Source organism: Chionomys nivalis, chromosome 14, assembly GCF_950005125.1.
Source record: "Chionomys nivalis chromosome 14, mChiNiv1.1, whole genome shotgun sequence".
Taxonomy (NCBI): Eukaryota; Metazoa; Chordata; class Mammalia; order Rodentia; family Cricetidae; genus Chionomys; species Chionomys nivalis.
The window spans coordinates 26,601,531-26,621,804 of record NC_080099.1 but is presented as its reverse complement, the minus strand read 5'-3'; the positions used below and the strand labels follow the sequence as shown (position 1 = coordinate 26,621,804).

The window sequence follows — 20,274 nt, the reverse complement described above, 5'->3', positions numbered from 1 at the left end:
TCGTTAGTTTGAGAAGTTCCAAACGCAGAGTTTTCCCTGGCTTCAGGATCAGCAGCCGGGCTGGTACCCTCCGCAATCTCACCTTCGCACTTCTGAGTTGTCTCACTCTGCCTGTGGCCAGCAGGGCATCTGCACTCGAAAGACCCCACGGTGTTGATACAGTTTCCTCCCTGGCACAATCCCGGAATCGCCTGGCATTCGTCAACGTCTGCAAGAAGAAAACATTTTAAACATAAACGAAATTGATTCCCAGACTAGATCAGTATTTTTCCTTTATGTCCGGGGAAAATGTTCTAAGACAACAAGCTGATGGAAGCAGACCCTCTCTGCATGGTTGTTATTTAACTTATGTAGAAGGTACCATACATGTCACACAGGTCTTCTGGAGATCCATCTGCGCTGGTCTGTGCTGTGGACAATCTACTGATTTTGTTATGTCAAAGAATGCTTACTGTGTGTATGCCTAGGTCTGGCATGGAGTTTGTCATTGTCTCCTCAGTTTCCCAGCGAATGATAAAATGAGTGCTTCCAACGGGCTTCCTCATCGAGCTCAGTGACTATGAACCTTGAGGATTCAAACGCACGAGATCTCTCTGCCATGAACACAGGGCAAAAGCCCTGGACAGGTCGTGTGTGTGTGTGTACACCATACAAAGCATAGAAAGTAGGTTAAGTAAGCACAGAGGTTAAACTAAAAGCAGAAATGAGAAAGATCTAGGACAAAGCTCAGATATTGAAATGTAACAATATATTCTGTAATAATGCATGAATCCAAACAGAAATCACAAGGCAAAACTGAACATGTTTTTAATTAGACAATGAAAATATACCATATAAGGCTTGTGAGCTACTGCTAACCTGGTAGCCAGAGGCGAATGCTGAGCAGCAAAATGTCTATATTGCAAAAAAGAGTGACGTTCTATGCCCAATGATCTAACTTTTTATATCCACACATTTTAAAAGCATTCATTAAATGTGAAGTGAATAAATTCAAGAGAACATGACAAAATATAAAACAAAAGACATATAGATAACTACTATAAATTCAGGGTTCCTGGGAATATGAATAAAATTGATGTATCATGTCAGTATTCATTACAGATATAAGAAAAAAAACCTTATTTTCTAATACAAGTAATGAGAATGAACATATCACCACAGAGACTACAAAGATAAAAAAAGATCTAAAGAATGGATGGCAGAAATTCAATAATTAAGGTGAAATATACAAGTCTGTTGAAAGGTACAAATGCCAAGGCTCAGTCAAGAACAAACAGACATTAAGAATAAAGCATATCCATTAAGGCAGTCTCATTCACAGTTTAACACAGAGAACACCTCATGCCTCAGTGGACATGCCGCTGAAGCCTAACAAAGATTTAAGGGAAAAATGACAGAAATTTCATCCAAACTCTCACAGGCAAAGATGTGACGCTGTCCTGTCGATGTGACTAAGAAGATATCTGTCTGACAACAAAGGACACCAAGACAGTACCAAAGGAAACATGAATAAAAAGAACAGAATTGGATAATCTCCTCCTGGGACAGGCACACAAAATTATGAGTCAAACTTAGGACAAAATTGTGTAGCAGGACCAGAAGATGTTTATTCCAGGAATTTAAAGGTTTTCTTAAAAGCAGAGGGAAATATTAATCAATATAGTTCTTCACATTGACGAATTAAAGAAGAAAAGCCATCACGAACCTATAGATTTAGAAAATAAATATCAGACTTCAACTCCAATTCATGATTTTAAAAGCCTCGATAAATCAGGAATGCAATATGATTTCACTGATCTGACAAAAGTTGTATGTGAAAAACAAAACAAAACAAAAACTATAGTTAACACAATAGAGAAGCAGTCAGTGAATGTCAAGAGCTCTGTTGGCTAAAAATGGGTGACGCTAACTAGTAAATACAGGACCATTTCTGGGTGACATTTTGTTTGAGCTTTAGCAAATAAAGTTTGCCTGAAGATCGGAGTATGGAGCTAGCCACACTGCTTAGCCATAGAGGCAAGATAGTGGTGGTGCACACCTTTAATCCCAGCACTTGGGAGACAGAGGCAGACAATCTCTGTGAGTTCAATGCCACCCCGGGTTACAAAAGATTGAATAAGTCTAAAAGAGAAACAAAGTCAAGTGGTGCTTGCTCACACCATTAATCCCAGCACTAGGGAAGTGGAGACAGGAAATGATATGGCTGGAAGGGGAGTAAGAAATATTAGGTGGGAGGACACAGGAGCTCAGGATTCAGTCTGAGGTTTAGCAGAGAAGACATTCAGTCTGAGGACTTGTAGAGACAGGATACCCCATTCGGTCTGAGGATTTCCTATAGGTAAGAACTAGTGGCTGCTCTGCTTCTCTGATCTTTCAGTCTTTACCCCTGAATATCAGACTCCAGTTTTTTATTATTAAAACCAATTAGAAATCGCATTACACAGTCTAGGTACTTAGGCTGGAGGTTGGACTCTGTGGTCATGGAGCCTCAGACCTCAGATCTGTCTTTTTTTTTTTCTTTTTGGTTTTTCGAGACAGAGTTTCTCTGTGGCTTTGGAGCCTATCCTGGAACTAGCTCTGTAGACCAGGCTGGTCTCAAACTCACAGAGATCCGCCTGCCTCTGCCTCCCAAGTGCTGGGATTAAAGGCGTGCGCCACCATCACCTGGCTCAGATCTGTCCTTGATATATGTACAGTGCCATTTAAGAGGCATGGGAGGCCCTGGAGATTACCTGGAGAGAAAGACATCACGGATGATCAGGAGAGAGAAGAAATCAGTTTCTCTCAGACAATAAAGTGTATATGTAGTGCACTATGGGTGTGGAAAGAATTGTGCCGTCAGAATACGGACATAGAGCAGTTTGCCCTCTCATTGCATTACATATTTTAGGAGTTAGTTTTTTAAAAGTTTCTTTATTTGTCATCTTATTTTTCTCCATTAATGTTAAGAACTGAAACGTTCCACTAGGTGACTAAAATATAAACTATATCTGTCATCGTTCTGAGCAGATCCACCATGGCAACATGATGTGGGATTCCTCTCTGTATGGTATGAATGTTTTATTACTATTGGTTAACAAAGAACCTGCTTTGGCCTGTGGCAGGGCAGAATATAGGTAGGCAGAAAAACTAAACAGAATTCAGGGAGAAAGAAGGTAGAGTCAGGCAGATGCCATGTAGCTGCCGAAGAAGAGAGAGAAAGGCAAGTCTGCTGGAGAGGAAACAAGACATGTAGAAAATGACATAGTACCACAGCCACATGGCAATACAAATATTAATAGAAATGGGTTAATTTAAGGTGTAAGAGCTAGCTAGAAATATGCCTGAGTCATTGATCAAACAGTGTTGTAATTAGCCGGGCGGTGGTGGCGCACGCCTTTAATCCCAGCACTTGGGAGGCAGAGGCAGGTGGATCTCTGTGAGCTCGAGGCCAGCCTGGTCTACAAGAGCTAGTTCCAGGACAGGACCAAAAGCTACGGAGAAGCCCTGTCTCGAAAAATCAAAAAACAAACAAACAAACAAAAACAACAAGAACAACAAAAAAACAGTGTTGTAATTAATATAGTTCCTGTGTAATTATTCAGGTCAGGGCAACCGGGAAACGAAGAAGCAGTCTTTGTTTACAGCAGTGGGTACTGTTTTCAATGTTCCCATGAACAGTTTCAAGTTTGCTGACTCCAGTCAAAGAGGTGGCACTTGGCATGGTAAACACAGCAGACTCACCCTGACATGCTCCAGTGCGGATATTGGGGATAAAGCCCCGGCGACAGGGTTGAGGCTGGGCTGGACACATCTCACAGGGATGACCCCAGGCTCGTCCAATGGTGGCACAGCATAGTGTCTTCGTGCAGACGATGCCTGTCAGCTGCCCCTGGCACATCTGATTATTGACTTGTGTGAAACATGGGCCTGTCCTGTAATCTGGAATTAGAGAGGAGAAGGAAAGGTAGCGTTAAGGATCATGGACTAGTCTTAGACCCTATTGCCAGAGGCAGAAACCAGAAACTTCCTTCTGAGCCATCCAAGGACAGAAGGACAGTGAGCTTCATTTTGAAAATTTATAACTTCCAGTCATGAGATGTATATTCGGAGACCGCAGTGGATTCTGCACTGGGCATTGCCAGCCGATATCTCATGGCACCCAGATCACCCAGATGTGCTTTCTTGGCTTGGATGACTTTAAAGAATTTCAATTGGTAGTGAACATTGTAAAAACGGGAAATTTTACAAGAAACTTGTATTTCAGGCTTTTTTTTTTTTTTTTTAAAAAAAGAAAACGTGGAAGTTCTGGCTGTGCTAAGTTCAACATGTTACATTGCATGATAGGATAAAGTGTTTGTCCTCTTAGGACCCTCCTACATTAATCCCAACCTTAGTGTGCATTCAAAAGTCCCACCTGGGTTCTGAAGGCATTGCTGTTAAGGATTAATCCTCCTTACCCACTCTCTTTTCAGACTAAGTAGTCAAGAGTTTAGAAAGCCAAAGTGACCTGATGAAAATGTGTTTTGCATATCAAAAACATATTTGGGTAGTCTAAACAATGCATAAATAGTTAGATCTAATAAGCTGACATCTATCTCTGTATCAGTCTATAGCTTTATGGTTAGCTTAGAAATGTCAAGAATTCTCTACAGGCTAGGCAGTGTTGTGTTCTTTGTTCTCTATTAGATAACCGTTATCCTCTGCTGCTATAGATGATGGCCAAAGTCTGAGTAAATGTGTGACGGGTGCATGATGTACAGGCACTCCTATGACCTTCCTATGAGGTCAGGTCTCTTACACCTCAAAGTGTAAGGTCAATAGCTGGGATCCAGCAATCTTCATGTCACTTTCGACCCCACCCCTAGGCCCACTGACTCAGATTCAGTTTATTTAACAAAATTTTCAAGGGATCCACATACATCTCAACGCTTGAAGGCTGAATCATACTGTAGGAGACTCAAAGGCTGGCTCTGAGTATTTCTAGTCTACTTTCCTCATGCTGAAAATTGACTTCAATAAACAATCTGGGGGAACCAGTAAACATTCTTGTAGGCAGAACTGAACCACCAATAAGAAAGCCATTGAGTGTTACTGTTATGGATTTGCAAGACGTAAGAAATGAAAGAAAAATTAGTTTCCTAATGACCGATTGGTGTAATGGTTCCCATTATCCTTGAAAGTCAGAACACATACAAAAGAGGTTTCTCTCCAGAAAGACTGTAGCTCATCGTTGACCACCCTTTGGGAATGAAAGACATCTCCCAGGCTTTCACTGCAAAGACTAGTTGTATTGAGTCTTATACAAACCTGCAATTGTGAATGCCAAACTTGGATAACAATCTGACATTCACAATGGCATGTAGGATGTGTTACAGCATATAAAGGTTGTGCATGGTCAAACAAAACGTAAAACCACATAAAACCGTGTTTAATGAAAAAGGAGGCTTCCTTGTACAAAATAAATGGGTATTTTAAAAGTTCAGTGTACTTAGAAAGCTAGCATAAAGATAAGTAAATTCATTGTAATGAAACACAATCTAGAATGAGTATTTTGGCACAAGCTGGCTTAATGTTCTCAGCTTAACTTCCACAAAAATAGCTTATTTTAATTCCCTCATAAGAACAGCAGATGTATTGGCTGCAAGCTGAATTCTTGAAGAAAAGTCTTTTATGTATATGGAAAGATATACCAAACTTAGGAATAAGTATTTTCCAGGTCATAACTTTTTAAAATCTTCATAAAACCCATATTTTGCCATTTTAAATATTGGGTTTGCAGTTTTCAATTATATTAAGTTATGAACATACAGGAAAACTCTATTTCTTACCAAAAGATGTTAAGATTATGACTCCTTAAGGATGTATAAATTCTTATCTTCAAATACTTTAGGTTTTCAGATTCCCAGGGAAAAGGCCTGTGGGACCTTCCTCTAACCCATCCTCAAGCAAACCAACTGGCCAGGAGAGTCATTCCTTCATCTCCCCACAGCACCTGCTGAAAAGGCTGGCCTCTTGGCATATTCTCAGTGGACACAAGCAGCTGTGTATCTTCGCCAATGACCTTTCTGGCGGAACAGATGCAGGCAACCTTGGACTCCCTTTCAACAACAGACTGCCTACGCCTTCCTCCTATCTCTTACACTTTGCTCTGCATCAAATCCGCAGGAGCTTATTGCAATAACACTTTGCTTTCTCACTTAAATAGCTTTAAAGTTTAAATGTGCATTCTTAGCTAGGCATGCAGCAACTGTCATTAGGCAACACATGAACAATAGTGCATACTTAAAAGGAATTTCAATTCCTAGTCAGATTAAAGTATTCTGTCCCTAAATTCAACTTGTACCTTGGCTATGAGCAAGAATCTGATACATGCCTTAGTCGATTGCTTGTTGATCATGTATTTTCTTTATGAAAGTTTCACCATTAACAAAATATTATTGTCCACACCACTAAGCATGAGGAGTCAGAATGGGAGCAAAGCATAGGAATGTTTCATCAACTTGGTATGTTGGAGCCAATGGATGGGAAACTAGTAACTTCGTTGGGTTATGACCAATAATTTTATTTTTTTTAAATTAACCTGGGAACACAAATATTGTTATTTTTATTTTCTAATATCTAAGTGAAACGTGAGTGGCTGAGAACTTGTTTTAGACCATTTCGTTTATTGATTTTGTTTTTAAACTCATTATCTTTTTTTGTTCTTCATTGCTTGTGTTCAATTGCATGATATGTGAGGGGGGAGGTGCGTGTGCCATGGTTCACACGTGGATGTGAGAGGAAAACTTGGTGGAGTCAGCTGTCTGCTCTCCACTTTATCTGATGCTCCAGAGATCACACTCAGGCTTTCACCTTGGGGTTGCAAGCATCGTTAACTGCCGAACCATCCTGGCTCTTCGTTTCATGCTTTTAAACATCAGGACGATTAGCACGCTCATAAAAAAAAATCTGGCAACTCCTTGCATTTCGTTTATCCACAAACAACTTAATTAGGTATATCTTACAAGTTGTGAATCCATCTGTCTGAAACCCACAATGAGAAGATTGCGGCACATTTATTGAAATTCAGTTCGGGAACATTTTTGCTACTTCTCCAACATTCCTTACGTCTGTTACCAGCCCAGTCCTAGGCAATTGCTCTCCAAGCCCTGTCACTACAAATCTGCATTTTCAGGACAACCCATGCAGATAAATGACATCATAGGCTAAATTGAGTCTGAGGCCCCAAATCTGCATATGAGAGTTATTCTTAGATGAGTGAAACCAAGCACTGTATCTAGCACATGGTGCAAAATGGCTAGGATACTGAAATGTAAGCATGTATCGTGACAGAGGAGAGAAGGGGAAAGATTAACCAAGACAAAGTGGATATGAAAGAGCCTTATAGATGCCTAGTATCTCATTACTGTATTTTAGAAAATCATTTATATTCTTTAAAAAGGAATTTGACAGGAGCCTCCTTGCATAGCCAGAAAAAGCTGTTCTCAGAGGTTGTGCATTATTGAACCCAATGCCAAAGGTGAGATACCTCTGAGCTGCTGATGAAGAAGTTCCAAGAACTTTAAAACAATACACGCTCTTGCTATTTTTTTGGGGGGGGGGTACCCACCAGAGGTAGATGAGAAGACCTAGTACTGAAGACACTATAGATCTTGGATGTGTGATATGGAGAAAATGACTAGGATTGAACTGGAAACTTCCTCCCGCCCAACTAGCTTTCATGGTGCCAGAGGATGCTATGCAGGCCAGTTAGGGAGATGCGAAACCAATAGCCTTACTTTTCTGTGAATATTACGATCTTACTAGGTCAATCAACTAAATAAGTAAGGTATATCCTAAGGGGTGCTATGGTTATGAGGTTAACAATTTGCTTTCTGATTGGATTCGGGACCCACTCCACAGAAGGAAAGACAGACCTTGAACTAGAGACCTGGACAAAACCCCTTGGCAAGGGAGTCATAGGCATTAAGAGAGAAGTGAATACTGCTGTTTATCTAGCTTGATAAAGCATCAGGCTGCCCTGTAAACATGTATGCTTACCCCCAGACAAATGCCACTTTCAGGTGTATTTAGACACACTTCCCTTGCTAGTGAACAGCGATGAGCAGAGATTCATGGCTGCACAAGGTCCTCATTGTAAGTGATGGTGAATACTCCACCATAACAAAGCAATCTATTCAGTCCTCACTAAGGCTCAGGGAGCACTGCCCAATAGGGGGCATGGCAGAAAGAATGCTAGAGTTAGAAAACAAAGCAAAATCTATGAAACAACATCTTCTAGCAAAGACACAAAGCTGCAGATGTTTGCACTGGGTCCATACAAGGTCGTGCCAGTAACATTACGGCATGGGTTGGGGAGGGACTCAGGAAGCCCTAACCCTTACTGCTGAACTAGAGTTTTAGTGAGGGGCAGTGCATATAACTGCCTTCACTCATGCACTCACTGATAACCCCCCTCCCCCATCAATCTCAGGTAGTTTCAAACCAACTGTTACACAGATGGCTCTGGTTAAAATAAATGGGTCACAAAACCAAACCAAAAGCCTTGTAGCAGAGGGGTTCATTTTGAGAGGCATAGGAGAGAGATGAGATGAGAGTGATAAGAAAGGCTGGAAAGGGGAGAATAATCACAAAAACATTATATATTTATGAAATTACCAAATAACAAAATTAATCAATAAAAAACCTGAAGGGAATAAAAGTTCGATGAGGGACTAGGGAGAAGGCTCAGCAGGTAAGGTGCCTGATGTATCAGTACAAGGACCTGAGCATCTGGTCCCCAGCACTCAACATAAAAACCCCTGTAGATCTGTAACCCAAGTGAAGGCAGGGGCACAAACAATAGGAACCTGGAGCTTGTTAGCCTGCCAGTATAGCCAATCAGTGAGTGCCAGGTTCAATCAGTGAGAGATAATGTCTTCAAAAATAAAACAGGCGGGTACTATGAAGGGCGAAAATGGTAAAATCAGATAGAGGGAAGGGAAGAAGAAGAAACAACACTGAGGATGCTTGATAAAGCATGAGGGAATCACATTATTTTATATGTGCCTACAATTATACACAATACCTGTAAGTATATATATACACATGAATGCACACACACATGCACACACACACACACATACACAAACACACACACAATCTTCCAATGAAATTATGCAACCTGGGATGACAATATTCCCTACAAGAGCCATAGACTATCTAGTAAGAACGCCAGTACCAGGTCACAGACATTTTCTTTAAGTTGTTAGTTAGGGTGGTCCAAATGATCCTCAAAACAATATAAACTACTGCTGTTATCCCTGGTTGTCTCTCAGAGGCAGAAAGTAAGTCCCTACTGCTGACGACACTGTACACTTTAGACATAGGGCATCTGATGTGATAGCCCCCTCCCTGAGAACTAGGTCTCGCAGGGCAAGAAAGTATGATGCAGGATGCCAAGGGAGCAGAGCAATCACAGTTTTATCCTGCTATGACATCTATGAGTCACAAGAATTACCAGCATAGCAGTAGTAGCGCTCACATCTTGGTGGTAACCAACAGTTATCTAATTGGACTTAAAGCCCCTTCAGCATAAAGGAAGTCATGCTTGGTACTAGAAACTTAGCCAACTACGCAGTGTTAGTGAAGTCATGAATCTTGGCAGACAACCTACTACGACCACTTTAGGAGACCAGCTTATCATTAGAACCATAGATAACTGCTGTTCTCAACACTCATCAAAGAAGCTTCTCTTGATAGCAGAAAGTCAGTATTGGTCATAATGCAAAGATCAATCCCAGCCCTGACAGATACAGTTATTACACAACTCTGGCATCTACAGCCTAGGAAGTACTGCAGAAGGTGGTGTGTGTGGATTAGGAACATACGAGCCAGAACACAAAGAAAACTACCACGAGATTTTGTCTTCTAGAAATGAGAGTGAAGCCACCCATACATGATATTGCAACAATATGGCTACCTACACAAGACAGGAATAAGTACAACATCAGTAGACATGCTAAGGTGTCAGTATCAGAAATCCACCCCTAGTTAAAGAAGAACTACAGGCAACAATGAAGGACAATTAGTTTCTCCCAAGAATAAGCCCCATAAATGGTTATTTAATGACGTAAATGACCAGTAAAAATTTGGCCAGCTCTGATATCATACACACAAGCAACAAAAATGGACTCAGCAGGGAGTTTTTATATATTCATGTATATGTTAGTGTTAGATTAGCAATCAAAGGAGAAAGGCCATTGATTTGAGATAGTGGAGTAGAAGACATTGGAAGAGTTGGAAGGAGGAAAGAGAAGGGAGGAAGTGATTATAATTATATCTTAATCAAAACAAAATACAATTTTTAAAAGATAAAATCTTGATTTCTGGTTTCATGTCCATACACACTTTAAGTCACACATGCAGTTACACGCCACATACACGCGCGTGCGCGCACACACACACAGAACATTGGCTGATTTAAGATTATTATATAAGATTAAAAATTAAAATTAAATTGAGATAAGGCTCATATTAAAGGGTACATTGTAATACGAAGAAGAAAAAACAACTTCTGGAAACATAGAGTTTTTCAAAAACAGACAAAGCAACTAAGGAGAAAAAAGTGAAAACAAACTCTTGCCTTATTGGTAGATATACAATTTTGTTCTATAAAAATAAAATATAGGGCTGGAGAGATGGCTCAGAGGTTAAGAACACTGACTGCTCTTCCTGAGGTCCTGAGTTCAATTCCCAGCAACCACATGGTGGCTCACAGCCATCTGTAATGAGATCTGGTGCCCTCTTCCGGCCTGCAAGCATACATGGAAGGAATGTTGTACACATAATAAATAAATATTTTAAAAAAATGTTTAAAAAAAAATAAAATATAATCTTTGCTTTTCAGAGAGCAATAATTTATCCTAATAAAGTGTATCACAATGAATTTATTTATTCATTTATTCTGTTTAATTCATTAATTTATTGTAGTTTTTGCTTATAATCACATAGTTCTTAGATTGGCACCAATAGAGTCCTGAGCTATCTATGAAATGCCACGTCTTTAACAGCATGTAAAGCTGGAATCTGCCACAGCCCTTGTGTAGTTTTGGGTAAAAGAGCTAAAGGTCACCGAAGAAAAGAACTTTCTGTGCTGTTTAAAAAAAGATGAATTTTTTTCAGCCAGGCAGTGGTGGCGCACACTTTTAATCCCAGCACTCGTGAGGCAGAGGCAGGTGGATCTCTGTGAGTTCGAGGCCAGCCTGATCACCAAGAGCTCAGGACAGGTTCCAAAGCTACAGAGAAACCCTGTCTCGAAAAACCAAAATAAATAAATAAATAAATAAATAAATAAATAAATAAATAAATAAGATTTTTTTTCAATGAGAGACTTTGTGACACGAAATTGATCATTTTAGAGAATCAAGGGGCAACAGCTACAAAGTCCCACTGCACTGTGGTTTACCAGCACGCACAGCGCATGGCTGAGAGTGGCAGCCAGTAGCCACATGTGGTTTCCTCAATTGCAGCCTAAAATATGGGTGACATAAAACCAACATTCAGTTCCTCAGTCACACTCGCCGCATGTCAAGTGTTCGGAGGCCACACGGTGGTTAGTGGCTACCAAACTAGAAAACACACTTATTTACATCATCCTGGAATGTTCTAGCTATATGTGCTCCTGTGGTTATCTCCCAACACCACAGAGAAATTGAAATTAGAAGAGCACTTGGTGCTGAGGGAATGGCTCTAGCAGGGGCTGTGTGCCTGAGGACATACAGATTCAGAGCACAATGAAACATGGCAACATTCAGGACTTACCTGCTGGTCGGCATCCAAACGCCATCTAATGAAAAGTCCAAAGACCCTAACAGTTCTACGACAATTCCCTTTTTATTGTCATGTGGGTAGGGGAAAACAGTGACACATGAACGGAGGACAAAGAACACACGTGTGTGTGCCAACCATGAAGCCTCTGTAGAGCATGCGTGCACCACTGCTTCATCTGTGACCAGCCCTATTTGGTGACACAAGTAACTCTTTTGCTGATGGTCACAGTAGACTGACACAGGCTAAGCAAAACTGCCTGAAGTCACACAGTTGGGCCTAAGTGATGCAGATTGTGAATAAGTAATTGTATCTCACATCAAACCCCTTCTTCTTTTTCAAGATTTTGTGTGGACGTGTTCATATATGTGCATGCATATGGAGACTAGAAACCAATGTTGCGTGTCTTTCTCAATTGTTCTCCACACTGCCTTTTGAGACGGTCTCCCGCTGAACCAGGAACTCTGACTCCAGTAGATTGGCCAGCCAGGGATCCTTCTGCCTCAGCCTCCTCAACTCCTGCCTCTGTGTCAGATTTTTTCTTTATATAGGTGTTGCCAATCCAAGTTAGGTCCCCACGCTTGCACAGTGAGCACTCTATTGGTTGAGCCGTGTTCTCACCCCCAAATCCATATTCTCAACTATCACACTCTCTATCTTTCAGCATCTTTGATTATCACGGCAGAGTTTGTTCCACACTTGATCAATAGCTCACGCTTTGAGCTAAAACCGTTTTTGTGCCCATCTATTCATTGCCATATTTTCAGACTGTAAGGTCTTTATTCTGTCAATGAATTAGCCTCGTTTACTAAATGCTTCACTGGGTACTTTGATTTGTGACCCAGGAGCCACTGTGTCTAGGACTTCTGAGCCACTGCCCAGATCTTGCTGTTTCACGGTTGCTAATATTACATCATGCTCAGCTATGGACTTTCTCTTTCAGCGGGTCCTCTGCAGAGCAGCAGCACGACCCACTCAAGTCCTTATCAGCAGCTTTGCTGGCGCTCTCTGCGTGGCCAGGATGTAAGGAAGTGCTATTTCAGTGCTGAAAGAGGCTGTGGCGATGGAGCCGGGTGGACGACAGAAAAGGCTAACCCAGTGCCCAAGAAGCCAGACACACTATCTACAGAAGATAACGTTGGACTGTCTCAGTTTAACTTGAAGAATTGCATGGCTGTTCATAAAGTTTCAGTCCATCCTAGATGGAGCATCCGAAAGCATTTAAGCACTATAACAGACAACTTAAATGTGAATCATTTTCCATAACTTAACTTCCAAAACCTAGAAACAACAGGTCTGCTTGTGGATTGACACATGAGGAAATGATGTCTGTGAAGTTTGAGGAACTAGTCTCGTCAGGGGGATTTAAGGTAAGAGCCAGAATCTCCTGGCTCATCCTATCAACCAATAGGAAATGGTTTCCGGACACCTACAAGCGATGACTCTAAGGTCATCTAAGTTAGTCCCTGGCCTGGCTAGTGACTGCCTGAAGTTCAGGGTAGAGTGTAATTCAGCCTTTCTCAGTGTGTGGGCAGTGGCCTACCAGTTACACAAAACATTAGAAATATTTTGTCAGAAAAGGATTCTGTGGTCAAACATCAGAAAATATATTCAAGTTCAAGAGAACTGGCTCCTTTGGCTGTAGCCACTAACCTTCAGGAGTGGTTAATGTACTCGTGTGCATATCAACTGCCAAGAGGAGGCTATAGTAGGCAGTCTTCAGAATTTATTTGCTCATAAAAATGTTTTATATAGGAGTATTCCTGAAGACCGGTGTGGGGTGAAATACACTTTGGCAAACACTTATCTGACTTTCTCACCACGCAAGGCCCTGTCATATCCTCAGATGTGGCTGCCTGAAACAGATTTAGTGAAAGCATACCTTTTGTGTGACTGGCTTGCCTCCAGATGACATCACTGCCCCCATAAATATCTCAGAGAACGTCGGAACCTGTGTCATGCTGTGATGCACAAGCAATCTGCTGTAGATCCTACGCTACTGTCCAAGTCGCTAATGGTATTGATCGTGTTTCTAAATGTCCACAGCCTCAAGGCTCTTCTGTCTTCCTTGCATTGTTCTTCTATCTACAAAAGTTCACATTTCAGGACTAGAATATTAATTCATATGTTCCTATGCAGGATTTTGTAAGCAATGCAGGGCAGAGGAAATTGTGTGTGTGTGTGCGCACGCGTGTGCGCACATACAAGCACACAACATACATGTGGATATGTATAAGAGCAACATCAAGAGGCATCTATGTTTATTTAGCATGGTACTGAGATTTTCAAGCAGTTTAAATGCTTCTTCTTAACCCCAATAAGCAAGGTATTACATTCTGCCCCTCTGTGTAGGAGCACCCAGCTCAAGGCCTAGGAATGGGGGAGGGGCTGCCAGAACCCAAGCTTTCACCAATAACTTGCCTGTGATCTTCAAGGAGCTGACCTCCCTCCATTTCTGTTTGTAAAATGAACCCCATACAGCAGGAGAGTGTCCACGGAGCAGAGGCTGTGGACGTGTAAAAAGTGTATGGATAAAGTGGTCCCGCTTATATAAGATCGAAGAAACCACTTATGTGAATAGCGGGGTCATCCCAAGAAAGAGCAAACCTCCTTCAGAGTGGGTCTCCCCACTATTCAAATTCTCATTCCCCCTAAGTTTGGTTTAGAATCAAAGCCAGGACTCACAGCCTGAAAACTAATACTGGGCAGCCAGTAATAAATTAACTTTGCAGAGAGAAATACCAGATCCACAGAAATGCTTTGCAGGAAAAAAGAACACCCTCCATTTTTTAAAACCTCACCAAAAAGCACAATGGGCAAACACGAAAACACAGTTACTGTCTGTGGGCTGCTGGAGGCAGCATTTCCGCTTCCTGGCTCTCACTCAGTCTTGCTCCCAGCCCTGCTGCTCTGATCTGATCAGGAGCAGCCAGGGGTTTCTGATTATCCCTGAGGTTATCTGCTCAGATCATCTCCCTGCAGCCTCTCTGGCCTCCCTGGAGAACCAGGCTGAGAGCTGGACACACTCACTGATGCACATTGAAGGAGACCTAGTTGGGTTTCAGGGTTTTTAAATGTCACGAGCATTCCAGAGATACAAAAATATCTTATAGTCAACCAATTTGTAAAAATTCTCTTCAGGCTTTTGATTGCTCATCTCTGTACTTCTAGCTGTGCTCAAAATTGAGAAGTGTGATTCTTCTTATGCTGTAGTATCTACTTACCTATCAGTCAATCTACATATTACCTATCTATATATTGTCTGTCATCTATAGATCTATGCATCTACTTTCTGTCAATCATCTACCATTTATCAGTCATGTGCTACTTATCCATTACCTATCGATCACCTAACTATCACAGATCCATCACCTACTATCTATTTATCTTTCTTATCAATCAATCATTTACCACTTTCTCTCCTTATTGAGCAAATAATATCAATTTGACACTTATTATTAGAAAAAAGTCTTCTTTGGACTTATAATCACGCATTCCACAGTTTCATTTCTGGTATATAAGGTCTTTGTCTATTTTCCTTCTAGTCACTCAGAAAATTATTCCAATTCTCAGGTAACTACCGACAACTTTGATTAATACACAGACTAAATGTTAAGACCCATGAGGCGGACTTCCTTAAATGATCATACCACTCAGGAACAAAGTCAAATGCTACCAAATTAGAGCAGAAAAATTGAACAGCTGAGATCCACCTAACTGTTCCTAACACGTTTTGCAGCACAGTTTCATTCTAAAGCGAAACTCCCACAAATATGGAGTCACAGAGCTCTCAAAGCTCACACTGAAAATAAATCCTGAGCTATGTAGATAAAGTGTGGATATACCTAACTTGTCCAGGTCCAAACCTTCTTTTCAGTCGGGAGAGCTTTCCACTGTGTGGTTCTTGCTGGGAGAATCATACAAAGCTGCACCTCTGCGTATTTTCTCAGTGCAATGGGACAATGGTGGCAGCGAAGCGCAGAGGAAGGAACTGGAAGGACCTGTGGGTTTCCTGGCTCTCTTCCTCAGCACCTCGTCTCCACTCTCCTTTCCCCACGCTGCCCGTAGGTCCTGTCCTATAACATACACAATGCTTTACACAACATTCCTCTTTCACTATCTTTAGTTACAGACGCTGAAGTTTTTCTCTGGTATATTTTTGGCAATTGAGAACCCTAACTGAAGCATGGATCATCTTATGGACAATAAAAATTTTTAAAATGTTAGGTACAGCTTTAAAACTTCACTTTTTTTTCTGTTTGCTGATTTTGTAGTTATGGGGTGATGTGTACAAGTAGCAGCCAATGCTCTGCCAGTGTCTGGGTTTAGATTAGAAGTTTAAGCAGAGTCACACTAGTTCTATTATCCAGTGGAGATCCAAATATTAATCTTCCCTACTTTCCCAGCAATGCTAGGATGCTCAGGGGGTCTTGATCATCATTAAGCCATTTCAAGAGGCTTTACCCTTGCAGAGGTCTTTGCGCATGCTGGAATCGTCCAACGTGAAACCCTTCTCTGTCTCCACCACACTGATTTGTCAGAATGACAAAGACATGAGCTATCCACAGAAAGGAAGAAAGGGTCCAGTGGGATGCACTGGTTTGAGGTTAGTAGGGGAGTAAAAATGACTTTGTAAAAGAAAGTATCAACTATAAGGCACAGAGGCAACTGATTCTAGTGAGAAATGAGAGGCAGTCTTGTAAAACACCTAAGGCTGGCTGATGTTTTTACCTGGAAGATGCTGCCCAATCAATCAATCAATCAATCTCTCTCTTTCCCTCCCTCCCTCCTTTCCTCCCTCCCTCTTGGTTTTGACTTTTCAAGACAGAGTGTCTCTGTGTAGCTTTGGAACCTGTCCTGGAACTAGCTCTTGTAGACCAGGCTGGCCTCGAACTCACAGAGATCCGCCTGTCTCTGCCTCCCGAGTGCTGGGATTAAAGGCGTGCGGCACCACCGCTCGGCCAAAAACACTCTCTTAACAAACATTGGAAAACTTAGTGTCTGCCCATTAGTGTCCAAATCCTGAATTACCACTAAGTCTTTGTGAAAATTTTAATGAATAGTTAATGAAACAGTTAGGGCAGATAAGTCTGTGAGCACATAAAATATAAAATAAAATGACTTTGAATGTCTAATAGGGTTCTATGCTCTGAAAGATAGACTGTATTAGGGTGGACAGAAAATCTTAGTCTTTATATAAATCAATGCTTCTTAACATTTTAAGTGAAAATATCTGGAAAAACTTAAGTATGTAGTAATACTTTTCAAAATCATAATCTGTACAGAGCAGGCCAGTCTGGCTGCCAGAAGAGGCTCCATAATTGCATTTCCATATTGCCGTGGTGCCTGGCTAGAGTCTGGGAATGCACCATTTTTCACAGTACCTGCAGTGCGGCTGGTGACTGATGGGGCTAGCATACTGCTGAGGACGAATGGGCGAGGGCAGGTATGGGGTTAAAACTGCTCAATGGAGAAGCCCAATTCTCTGGGCTTTGTTGTCATTTTAGATTCTCATAGAATTGTAGCTCTCCCCTTCCTGTACTGTTCACGTTCGAGTATATTTGCTTTCAGCTATGATTTGTCTCTCAAAAACAGCACTGATAACTAAGAACTTTTAGAACTGTTTTTTAATTATTAAGCTCACTAATAATATCACATATTTGAACACATGGAAATATCACTTCTAAGCAGAAATCATAAAGGGACCATAATTAAAACTGAAATATTTTGTGAATAAAAACCAGCACTACCAAAATTTAACAGCTGGTGATCACATGGGTGGGGGTTATGTATATATCAAGGGTCAGCATATTTGGCTCGTGTGTGTGGAGCCCTGGCTAGGAGCCCTAGTACCACAGCAGCACCAGAAAGTGATTAGGTGCCCTGTGTATATGTAACAGTCACTATTCCCAGTAAGTAAGGGAGGTTAGGGATGAAAAGGAAATACAAATTATTATGTTGATAAAGTTTTACTTATTTAAAGAACTGAGTAGGGTCATTTTCTTGCTTTGAGTGTGTGTGTTTGTGTGTATGTTTGTGTTGTATGTGCATGAAATATATGTGCATATGTGTCTGGGGATGCATGTATCTGTGCACACATCCTGTGCTATATCATCTTTACCGTATTCCTTTCATATGGAGTCTCTCACTGAAGCTGGAGCTTGGCTAGCAGCCAGCAAGTCACAGTAACCCTCCTGTCTCAGTCTTCCACAACCCTGGTGGTAAGTGCACTGGAAACTAACTATACACGCCTTTTCATATGGATGCTGGAGCATCAAACCCAGGTCCTGATGACCTCACAGAGAGCTCTTATCCACATATAGCCGATAAAGCAAGACTTTGAACGTCGAGCCAGCCACACCAGCCACTATGCATGTCACAGTATCTTCTTTCCTTGCCTCAGTATGTACAGAGGGGAGAGTGAGACTCAGCCTTTTCCTTTTCACACCCCTGAGTTGCTATGGTGATCAAAGTTCCCACCAGCATCCACTGGATACTTGGATAAACTGAAATCAGCCTTTGCTGACTAAGAGAACTGAATAGCAGTCTTACCATTGGCTGGTACTCCAGCTCTTATAGCCTCATAGATCGCGGGTCGAAAGCCCACACGGGGTCACATTATCAAATGTGGGGTTGCAAAATATCATGCTATAGTAAAAAGTTTCTGAGCACTCAGTGGCCAGAAAGGAATTCACAACCACACCTGTAAAGAATCCAAGGTAATTCTGCCAGGACTGGCCCAGGTTGCACTACAGGACTTCACTGTGGTCTTGCTTCTTAGCATACCATGGGCACACTTGGCACGGTACATACCATCATGTTCACAGTGACTGCCTGCTACACCTGGGCTCAAATCTGGCTCTGCTCAATGTTATAAACTGTCGTTCTCATGGTACCAACCAAGCTACAGAGATTGAATGATGGTCTGATTATGGAAAATACAGGCAGAATGACAGAATGATTCCCAACTGTCACATCTCAGCACGTGTCTATTAGTATAATGGATTGTGTTATGTTAGAATGTTGGGGTCTTAAAATTGTTGTACGAGTAGTTGATTTTGGGTTTCATGAAAATTCATTACTTTAATTTCGGTTTAGGATTAGGATAGAGTTTCTAACAATTTCTGAAATGGCTCCATACTTATTTCTGCTTCCTAGCACATATTCAGGTGATGCTCAACTATCAGTCAGTTCTGGGAAACACTGAAGATGCTTTATGTTCTGTGGCATCAAATACTCATCAAGCTGATACCTCATTATCCATGTAAAAATAAATGAGAACACCAGCTCCATATACAAATTAGTTTTTAACATTAACAATTGGAAAACTTATATGTATGTCAAAGAATCATTTGAAAAGAAAATTCCTGGAACCAGAGAGATGGCTCCAGCAGTTCCAAGCACTTGCTGCTCTTGCAGAGGACCTGGGTTCAGTTCCCAGCACCCATACAGTGGTTCACAACTGTCTATATTTCAGTTCCTGGGAGGGACCAATGCCCTTGTTTGGCCTCCATGGGCACTGCATGTACATGCTGCATTTAGTGCACACAGGCAATATACATAAAACAAAAAGAAATCAGTTTTAAATTTTTTCTTTATGATTTATGAACAGTTAAAGTTTTATTTGTACACCTAGTTTATATTGGTCACATAAACATTTCTTGGGTAAAAACAGGTTGAGAGTAGAAATAGTGTAAGAAGCCCTGACCTAAAAGACTCCAATTAACAGAGGCCTTAGAGTAAATGACATACTCTCAGGTTGAAATTTTCTATGCAATTATTTGAAATTTTTTTCAATCAAATATATCAGAAACCTCTTTATTTCCACCAGAAAATGTATCATTGCGTGTGTGTGTACACAGCAGTTTACTAGTGAGTACTACTGAATGAACGCTCACTTTATTAAAATGATGTAGGTACCTTATAATTCTGAAACACAGTATTCTTAAGCAAAGAAAATACAAATAGTAACCAAATGTCAAATGCACAGGACATTGTAAAAACACATCCCAAACTTGGCTATCTACATGAAACATGCTGTGCTGTACAATAGGGACACAGCTACTTCCGTGGAAGAACACTATGGAAGGAAGTTTCCTGACTTAGAGAAACGACATGCAGACAAGCCCAGGGGCAGTTTGCTTAAGGAGTGGTGTAGACCTGAATTATGCAAAATATAAAAAGTAACAAGAGCTACAAAACTGGCATGACGTTGAAGCTGTCAGGAGTGTGGACACAGTTTGGGTCCTTCCTTTCTTCTGGCAGATGAGTACAGGCTTCAGTCATGTTTATGACTATTTCATCCCCCACATCACTTCTGTTGGCAGAATAACACCTCGGAAGCTCATGCTTCGATAAACCCAGACTCACAAATCTCTTATGAAGATGAACTTTAAACTGGTGTCCAACTCTAAATCACAGGGCTCAGCTGTTAGGGATGGAGGAGGCAGGCAGGGCTGTAGGAATATTCTTCGTCAGCTGTCA

The 20,274-nt window shown here is 41.2% G+C and overlaps 1 protein-coding gene across 2 annotated transcripts in view; it reads right to left on the bottom strand.

Annotated features, from left to right (window-relative positions):
- The window catches only part of Fbn2 (fibrillin 2), a 189,094-nt gene that overhangs the window by 131,094 nt on the left and 37,726 nt on the right, over positions 1-20,274 (bottom strand). For both annotated transcript variants that reach the window (XM_057788534.1, XM_057788535.1), the window contains exons 6-7: positions 3,724-3,921; positions 83-208 (exon numbers count right to left, since the gene is read on the bottom strand). In XM_057788534.1, the coding sequence (XP_057644517.1) occupies positions 83-208; positions 3,724-3,921 (324 nt within the window). The remainder of the gene's footprint in view (positions 1-82; positions 209-3,723; positions 3,922-20,274) is intronic.